This window comes from Danio rerio, chromosome 5, assembly GCF_052040795.2.
Source record: "Danio rerio strain M-AB ecotype USA chromosome 5, GRCz13ab, whole genome shotgun sequence".
Taxonomy (NCBI): domain Eukaryota; kingdom Metazoa; phylum Chordata; class Actinopteri; order Cypriniformes; family Danionidae; genus Danio; species Danio rerio.
Window position 1 is genome coordinate 1,037,501 of NC_141025.1, and position 10,000 is coordinate 1,047,500.

The window sequence follows — 10,000 nt, forward strand, 5'->3', positions numbered from 1 at the left end:
ACTCTACACCCCTGACCTCTGACCTCTGACCTCTGACCTGCAGTGTGTGTCTGTGATTGATTGTTGATCTGATCGCTGCTTTACAGATTGATTGAGTTCTTCAGCTTCAGAGATAGAGAAGAACCGATTCACTACACTGTGTGCTGGACTGTTAGTGACCCGCTCTAATCGTGTCTGTGTGTGTGTGTGTGTGTGTGTGTGTGTGTGTGTGTGTGTGTGTGTGTGTGTGTGTGCGCACATGTTTTCTTTAATTTTATATGTCTGTGTGGATGTGTGTACGTATGTTTTTGTTACTGTGTGTGTGTGCGCGCACGTGTCTGTGTGTGTGTCCACAGTGCCAAGCTCTCCGCCGCAGAACGTCTCGCTGGAGGTGGTGTATTCACGCGTGAGTATTTCTGACTCAGTTTTACTAAACATGATTTATTCTGCAGAATGGGAAGAAGCCTGAACTGTGTGCGTGTGTGCGTGTGCGTGTGCGTGTGTGTGTGTGTGTGTGTGTGTTCAGTTAAATATACATGAGCTGTTCAGCAGGGGACAATTCAGCAGACATCCACATCATCAGTGTGTGTGTGTTTTATGTAATCGTGTGTAATTGTGTGTGTGTGTGTGGGTGTTCTCATTAAGTGTCTGTGTGTGTGTGTGTGTGTGTGTGTTCTTACACTGGTTTTTGTGGTTTACAAGGACACAGGCTTGTATAATGACATGGATATGAACTAGATTTACAGCATTGAGATTCATAAATATTTTTTCAGCTTAGTCCCTTTATTAATCAGAGGTCACCACAGCGGAATGAATCGCCAACTTATCTAGCATATGTTCTAAGCAGCGGATGCCCTTTCAGCTGCAACCCATCACTGGGAAACATCCATACATACCCATTTACATACACACTCATATACTACAGCCAGTTTAGTTGATCAGTTCCCCTATAGTGTTTGGTTTGATCCATGTGTTTGGACTGTGGGGGAAACCGGAGCACCCGGAGGAAACCCACACCAACACAGGGAGAACATGCAAACTCCACACAGAAACACCAACTGACCCAGCCAAGACTTGAACCAGTGATGTGAGAGCTGTGAGGCGATTGTGCTCCCCACTGTGCCACAGTGCTGCCGGTCCTGTGTTTATATAGTTCAAAATGTTAAATTATCATATATAGCTGTTTTTTACATTAAATTCAAAATATTGTATTGAATAAAAGATATCCAAACCATTGTATATGTATGCATTTGTGTGCTTTGTTTAATTGTCTGTATGTGTTTGTGTATGTATACACTCACTGGCCACTTTATTAGGTACACCTCAGTAGTACCGGGTTGGACCGCTTTTGCCTTTAGAAACACCTTAATCCTTGGTGTTGTAGATTCAACAAGGAAATATTCCTCAGAGATTTTGCTCCATATTGACATGATAGCATCACACAGTTGCTGCAGATTTGATTTAAAGATGCCCATCTCTCGTTCGACCACATCCCAAAGCTGCTCTATTGGATTGAGATCTGGTGACTGTGGAGGCCAGTGAACTCATTGTCACGTTCAAGAAGCCAGTCTGAGATGATTGAGCTTTATGACATGGCCATTACACCACCACCACCAGCCTGAACCGCTGATACAAGGCAGGATGATCCATGCTTTCATGTTGTTGAGGCCAAATTCTGCCCCGAGCATCTGAATGTGTCAGCAGAAATGGAGACTCATCAGAGCAGCAACGTTTCTCCAATCTTCTATTGTGCAGTTTTGGTGAGTCTGTGTGAATTGTAGCCTCAGTTTCCTGTTCTTAGCTGACAGGAGCGGCACCCGGTGTGCTCTTCTGCTGCTGTAGCCCATCCGCCTCAAGGTTGGACGTGTTGTGTGTTCAGAGATGCTCTTCTGCAGAGCTCGGTTGTAACGAGTGCTTATTTGAGTTACTGTTGCCTTTCTATCAGCTGGAACCAGTCTGGCCATTCTCCTCTGAGCTCTGGCCTCATCAACAAGGCATTTTCGCCCACAGAACTGCCGCTCACTAAATATTTCCTCTTTGTCGGAGCATTCTCTGTAAACCCTAGAGATGGTTGTGCGTGAAAATCCCAGTAGATCAGCAGTTTCTGAAATACTCAGAGCAGCCCGTCTGGCAACAACCATGCCACGTTCAAAGTCTCTTAAATCCCCTTTCTTCCTCATTCTGATGCTCGCTTTGAACTGCAGCAGATTGTCTTGACCATGTCTACATGCCTACATGCACTGAGCTGCTGCCATGAGATTGGCTGATTAGACATTTGCCTTAACAATCAGTTTGACAGGTGTACCTAATAAAGTGGCCGGCGAGTTTTGTGTACATATGAATGCATTTTCTTTATTTGCATGTGTGCATATTGTTTTTAATTGTGTCTGTGTGTGTCTGTCTGTTCACAAGTGTGTGCATGTGTTTTCTTTTAATTGTATGTGCGTGTGCACATATTGTCTTTGATCTTGTGTGTGTGTACTTGTTTATGTGTGCATGTGTTTTGTTTGTATGTGTACATGTAGGTACAATATGTTATGTATGCATTTAAGTGTGTGTGTGTGTGTGTGTGTGTGTTTCTTCATTTGTATGTGTGTCATCTAGAACATCTCTCTCTCTCTCTCTCTGTCAGTGTAATGAGTGTTTTGTCTGATAACGGTTTGTTTATGACAGGAAATTGAGTTTCATTGTGCTCCTCTGTGTGTGTGTGTGTACGTGCTTGTGTGTGTGTGTGTGTGTGTGTGTGTGTGTGTGTGTGCGTGCGCTTCAACAAAAGAGCTAAACCCATTGTGTGTGTGTCTGCAGAGTGATGATTGTGATGTGAGGAACAGCAGCGGCAGGTTTTTTTTTCCTCTGTTGAATCTTCATCATCATCATCATCATCATCCTCAGATTATGAAGAATTAAACATTCCAGCAGATTCTCCGCTATATTCCACGCAGGTTCATCTTCAGGCTCATGTCTCACTGTGAAATGAGTGTGTGTCTGAGCATGGTTTGCCGTGTTATTATTATGAGTAATGTCTGAATCAGAGCTGGTCAATGCTGACACACACACACACTGGCCTTTCTCTCTCTGTTCATTATAGACGCTGGATTCCTCTGATCAATCACACACTTCTGCAATAAAACTCTTTCATTACGCTACACTGAGACTGAAAGGATCTTTCCTCTTTACACTTTTCTATCATTTTTTTCATTATATTATTACGCATAATATAATATTGACATTATACCATGGCTCTGTTGAATGCTTGATTCTGATTGGCTGACGAGCATTCTGATGTGTATAGTGTTTTTTTTTAATTCGACAGTTCACATTTTCGAATTTAACGACATTCAAATTTGTTTTCATTGAATTATTATGCATTATATATTATTAATATTATGATACTATGGATCTGTTGAAAGCTCGATTCTGATAGGCTAATAAGCGTTTCATAGTGTGCCGTTATTTTCAAATTCGTATTGTCAAATTTGACGACAAAATTAGGATTTTCATTATATTATTATGCATTATATATTATTGTTATTATACCTTGGCTCTGCTGAATGCTTGATTCTGATTGGCTGATGAGCCTTCTGACACGTGCTGTCATTTTCAAATTCAACAGTTCGCATTTTCAAATTTGATGGCACAATTTTTTCATAAAAATATTCTTCATTATTAGTTAATAATGTTATTATACTATGGCTCTGTTGAATGCTCGATTCTGATTGGCTAATGAGCATTTGCCATAATTTTTAAATTTGACAATTCGTATTGTCAAATTTGAAGACACAATTGAGACTTTCATTATATTATTATGCATTATATGTTATTGTTATTATACCATGGCTCTGCTGAATGCTTGATTCTGATTGGCTGAGTAGCCTTCTGAAGTGTGCCGTCATTTTCAAATTCAACAGTTCGCATTTTTGATTTTGATGACACAATTTTTTCATTAAATTGTTATGCATTATATATCATTAATATTATGATACTATGGATCTGTTGAATGCTCAATTCTGATTGGCTAATGAGCGTTCCATTGTGTGCTGTTATTTTTAAATTTGACTTCGTGTTGGGGAATCTGATGACACAATTAGGATTTTCATTATATTTATATGCATTATATATTATTGTTATCATACCATGGCTCTGCTAAATGCTTTATTCTGATTGGCTGATGAGCCTTCTGACGCCTGTCATTATTTTCAAATTCGACAGTTCGAATTTTCGAATTTGACGGCACAATGTTTTCAATAAATTATTATGCACTATATGTTATTAATATGATTATACTATGGCTCTGTTGAATGCTCAATTCTGATTGGCTAATAAGCATTCAAACTTGTGCCATTATTTTCAAATTTGACAATTCGTATGGTCAAATATAACGACACAATTAAGATTTTTATTATATTATGCTGGAAGGGCATTCACTGTGTAAAACATATGCTGGATAAGTTGGCGAGTCATTCCACTATGGCAATTTAAGATTAATAAAGGGACTAAGCTGGAAGGAAAATGAATGAATAGATGAATAATATTATTATACTATGGCTCTGCTGAATGTTCAATTCTGATTGGCTGATTTGTATTGTCGAATTTCATGACACAATTCGAATTTTCATTATATTATTAAGCATTACATGTTATCGTTATCATACTATGCTGCTGTTAAATGCTCAATTCTAATCGGCTGATGAGAGTTCTGAGGTTTGCCATTAGTTTAGTTTAATTCTACGATTTTTATTGTCAAATTTGACGACAAGATTTTGTGTTAGACGACAAGACTATGTGTTGCATATTATTAAAAATATTATACTCTGGGTGGCATGATGGTTCTGTGGCCTCACAGCAAGAGGGTCTCTGGTTTGAGTCGCTGCTGGGTCAGTTGGTGTTTCTGTGTGGAGTTTGCATGTTCTCCCAGTGTTGGTGTGGGTTTCCTCCGGGTGCTCCGGTTTCCCCCACAGTCCAAACACATGCGCTAAAGGGGAACTGATCAACTAAACTAGTCGTATTGTATGAGTCTGTGTGTGAATGAGTGTGTATGGGTGTTTCCCAGTACTGTGTTGCAGCTGGAAGGACATCCACGGTGTAAAACACATGCTAGACAAGTTGGCGGTTCATTCCGCTGTGGTGACCCCTGATGAATAAAGGGACTAAACCAAAGGAAAATGAATGAATGAAGAATCCCAAATCAAGTTAAGCTTTACTTCTGTATAACAGGTTTGAGCTGCAAAAATCGTTAAAAAAATCTTGTGTGTTTATCTGAAAATAGCAGCACACCTTAGAATGCTCATCGGCCAATCAGAATCAAGCATTCAGCAGAAATATAATATAATATATCACAGCTCAGGTGTGCAGTATCGTCTAATAACTCACGGCCCCATCATTCGTTGTTTTTTAATTATAATTTTAACATTATGTAGTCATTATAGAGTGTTTGATTATATTAGTTTCTAGTCTGGCAGCAGATGTGTGTTGTGTGTGTGTCCGTCTGCTGTGTGGGATGAATATGTCCCGATTTATTCTGGGTTTTGTCGGTCCGCTAGTGTTTGGACGGCAGTTTCCACTCACACACTCATGTCTGACAGATTCTGCTGCACTAATGGCCATTTCTGTGAAACAGAAGCAGGAGAGTGTGTTAATGAAGCATGTGTGTGTGTGTGTGTGTGTGTGTATGCGCGTGCGTGCGTGCATGTGTGTGCGTGCGTGTGTGCCTGCATGCGTGCGTGCTTCACACATTACACAATCCTGAGATCTTAATAACACGTCCAGTGCATTCTGAAGGGAAACCAGAGAAAAACTGTTCATGTATTGATTTGTTAGTTAGTTTGTTTGTTCATTCTTTTGTTCATTCATTAGCTAGTTTGTTAGCTAGTTCATTAATTAGTTAGTTTGTTTGTTAGTTTATTAGTTTGTTCAGTTGTTGATTCGTTACTTAGTTTGTTTGTTCATTATTTTTGTTCTTTCACTACTTCATACATTCGTTCATTAGCTAGTTAGTTAGTTACTTTGTCAATTTGTTTGATAGTTCAGTTATTTGTTGCTTAGTTAGTTAGTTAGTTAGTTAGTTAGTTAGTTAGTTAGTTAGTTAGTTATTTTGTTTGTTACTTCATTCACTTGTTCACTTAGTTTATTAATTTGTTAGTTAGTTTGTTTGTTCATTGTTTTGTTCATTCATTAGCTAGTTGTTAGCTAGTTGATTATTAGTTAGTTTGTTTGTTAGTTTATTCATTTGTTAATTCGTTACTTAGTTTGTTAGTTCATTAATTTGTACTTTCGCTAATTCATACATTTGTTCATTAGCTAGGTAGTCAGTTACTTTGTCAATTTGTTTGGTAGTTCATTCATTTGTTCCTTAGTTAGTTAGTTAGTTAGTTAGTTAGTTAGTTAATTTGTTTAGTAGTTCATTCATTAGTTAGTTAGTTAGTTAGTTAGTTAGTTAGTTAGTTAGTTAGTTAGTTACTTCGTTCGTTCGTTCGTTCGTTTGTTCGTTCGTTAGTTAATTTGTTTAGTAGTTCATTCATTTGTTCCTTAATTAGTTAGTTAGTTAGTTAGTTAGTTAATTTGTTTAGTAGTTCATTCATTAGTTAGTTAGTTAGTTAGTTAGTTAGTTAGTTAGTTAGTTAGTTAGTTAGTTAGTTAGTTAGTTAGTTAGTTACTTCGTTCGTTCGTTCGTTCGTTTGTTCGTTCGTTAGTTAATTTGTTTAGTAGTTCATTCATTTGTTCCTTAATTAGTTAGTTAGTTAGTTAGTTAGTTAATTTGTTTAGTAGTTCATTCATTAGTTAGTTAGTTAGTTAGTTAGTTAGTTAGTTAGTTAGTTAGTTAGTTAGTTAGTTGTTCGTTCGTTAGTTAGTTAATTTGTTTAGTAGTTCATTCATTTGTTCCTTAATTAGTTAGTTAGTTAGTTAGTTAGTTAATTTGTTTAGTAGTTCATTCATTAGTTAGTTAGTTAGTTAGTTAGTTAGTTAGTTAGTTAGTTAGTTAGTTACTTCGTTCGTTCGTTCGTTCGTTTGTTCGTTCGTTAGTTAATTTGTTTAGTAGTTCATTCATTTGTTCCTTAATTAGTTAGTTAGTTAGTTAGTTAGTTAATTTGTTTAGTAGTTCATTCATTAGTTAGTTAGTTAGTTAGTTAGTTAGTTAGTTAGTTAGTTAGTTAGTTAATTTGTTTAGTAGTTCATTCATTAGTTAGTTAGTTAGTTAGTTAGTTAGTTAGTTAGTTAGTTAGTTAGTTAGTTAGTTAGTTAGTTAGTTAGTTAGTTGTTCGTTCGTTAGTTAGTTAGTTAATTTGTTTAGTAGTTCATTCATTTGTTCCTTAATTAGTTAGTTAGTTAGTTAATTTGTTTAGTAGTTCATTCATTTGTTAGTTAGTTAGTTAGTTAGTTAGTTAGTTAGTTAGTTAGTTAGTTAGTTAGTTAGTTAGTTAGTTAGTTAGTTAGTTAGTTAGTTAGTTAGTTAGTTAGTTAGTTTGTGAGCTTGTTAGTTAGTTAGTTCATTTGTTACTTCATTCATTTGTTCTCTTAGTTTGTTAATTTGTTAGTTTGTTTGATCGTTCGTTTGTTAGTTAATTCGTTTGTTTATTTTGTTAGTTGGTTAGTTGTTGTTTATTCATGCATCTGTTTGTGTATTCGTTAAATTTCAAAAAAAGCAAATGTTATAGTTTGATTAAATTTTGTGGTTAATACGTTTTGTGTTAAAGAAATCTATAGTGCTTTTATTAAAAATAACAATAATACATTTCTTCATCAAAGGCACCTAAAGTGGATCAAAAATAAATACAGTAAATACATTAATAAACATGTTGTCACCTTAGAATTATAAGGTTCCATCTGACATTTTTGTCTTAATTGAGTTATTGGCATGTTCTTATTAAATGAAGACTTATTTACATTATGTGATGTTTTTTTATAAGTTGTTTACATTTAAGACTTTTTATTTAAAAAATGTTACACACATACTAGTTGCACACACACACACTGTCTGCTATGGAATGCAAAAACTTTGAAGCTCGATATCTCAAAATCATTCAGAACACAGACAGAACCTTATCAGTCCAAGGTGACGATGTACTATTTCAAATAGAGGCTGCGAATCCTGAAAGATAAATGTATCACAGTTTCCACAACAGTGAGTCCTGAAAGATCATGTGATTTACTTTTTAAAACATCTTTTTGTAAAGAGCACCCTGCATGCGTATAATAATTTTACACTAATTACTGCTTTAATAGTGCAGGCATTTCACTGGCGAATATCAGAGACACTGACACAAAAACACATTGTTCAGAGTGTGCATTCTCCTGTTCAACACTAGATAATTAACACAAGCATGTGGCCAGAATGACCAACACACACACACACACACACACACACACACACACACACACACACCTGCAAACCGAGCTGTAATCAATTAAGAGCCCCAAGAGCGCGTGCCAGCAAATGTTAATGAATGCATGCGCGGTGTTTCTGCATTGACCATCACGAGGCTCACGAGGCTCCGCCGGTGAACGGGTTGCAGTCGTCAGTGCTGCGGTGTGAATTTTAATTGCTTTATTTGCATGTTAACGGGCTCTATCGCAGATGGCTCGGCCGCAGAATCACATCCGCTGAGCATATGATGCAGCGGCGCAGTTTAAGGCTGTTTATGAAGGTTAATGAATCTCTGCGTGGGAATTCAGCTCGTTACCAGAGAAGACTAGTTGAGCAGGACTAGTTGATGATGGACTGAAACATTAAATCCCTTTTCCTGCTTAGTTAATGAGCGAATAATAAAGTACTTCAGATGATCACTGAGGGTTTATTTTCAAATGAAAGACTTTAATTGAAACCTAGCAGTTAATAGTTTAAAGTTAAATAGTGTAATACTTATTATTATTATTAATTCTTAATTAATTAATATTAATAATGAATGACTAATAAAAAAATAATACTTAAACTATCATAAATAGGTGGCACGGTGGCGCAGTGGGTTACACGATTGCCTCACTGCATGAAGGTTGCTGGTTCGAGTCCTGGCTGGCTCAGTTGGTGTTTCTGTGTGGAGTTTGCATGTTCTCCCCGTGTTGGTGTGGGTTTCCTTTGGGTGCTCCGGTTTCCCCCACAGTCCAAACACATGCGCTATAGGGGAATTGGGAAAACAAAATTAGCCATGGTGAATGTGTGTGAATGAGAGTAAATGAGTGTTTCCCAGTACTGGGTTGCAGTTGAAGGGGGATCCGCTGTGTAAAACATATGCTGGAATAGTTGACGGTACATTCCGCTGTGGCGACCCCTGATTAATAAGCCAAAAAGAAAATGAATGAATGAATTATAAGAAATAAATAGTTTTATTTTTGTAGGATGCATTCAACACAATCTCACGGCAATTCGTAACTTTTTCATTTAGTGGCTAATTCGTATGAATTCGTACAATCTAATTCGTACAATTTAGTACGATTTGCTTATCCCCCAATGACGGTTGGGGTTAGGGGTGGGGTCAGGTGCCACACCTCCTTTTTAAAATCGTATCATTTCGTACGACTGAAATTGTACGAATTCGTACGAATTAGCCACTAAACTGGCAAAACGTAAAATACTTACGTTTTCTCGTGAGATCAGGCTGGATGCATTACATTATTGTCTGTCTTGTGCTTAAGGTGATTAGTAAGATTATTTTTATTTTATGAAATATTAAATGTAAGAATTAATATTTGAAATGATTTTGATAATTTTATAAGCTCTTATTCAGTGTTCTTGCACATAAACATTTGGTTGAAATGAAAATAAATACTATTGTTAATAATTGATATGTTAATATAGAATTGATATTTACTTTATATAACATTGTATTTGGAAAGTGAATGTTAAATATTAATAATTCATATATTTATTACCCAGGGTTTTTTTTTTTATTTACAGAAAAATAACATTTAAATTAATCTTGAAAACATAATACTCATTCATTTATTTTCCTTTCGGCTTAGCCCCATTATTTATCAGGGTTCTTGCTGTGAGGCAACCGTGCCATCCACTGCGCCACCATGATGCCCG

General features: G+C 36.5%; 2 protein-coding genes across 11 annotated transcripts in view; one reads left to right on the plus strand and one right to left on the minus strand.

Moving 5' to 3' along the window:
- LOC147843759 (uncharacterized) overlaps window positions 1-240 on the minus strand; it is a 4,232-nt gene extending 3,992 nt beyond the window's left edge. Inside the window, exon 1 of the mRNA XM_087253004.1 lies at window positions 235-240. Within this exon, the coding sequence (XP_087109130.1) occupies window positions 235-240 (6 nt within the window). The remainder of the gene's footprint in view (window positions 1-234) is intronic.
- The window catches only part of dcc (DCC netrin 1 receptor), a 418,185-nt gene that overhangs the window by 312,902 nt on the left and 95,283 nt on the right, over window positions 1-10,000 (plus strand). For all 10 annotated transcript variants that reach the window (XM_087252692.1, XM_087252694.1, XM_087252686.1 and 7 more), the window contains 1 exon segment: window positions 336-385. In XM_087252692.1, the coding sequence (XP_087108818.1) occupies window positions 336-385 (50 nt within the window).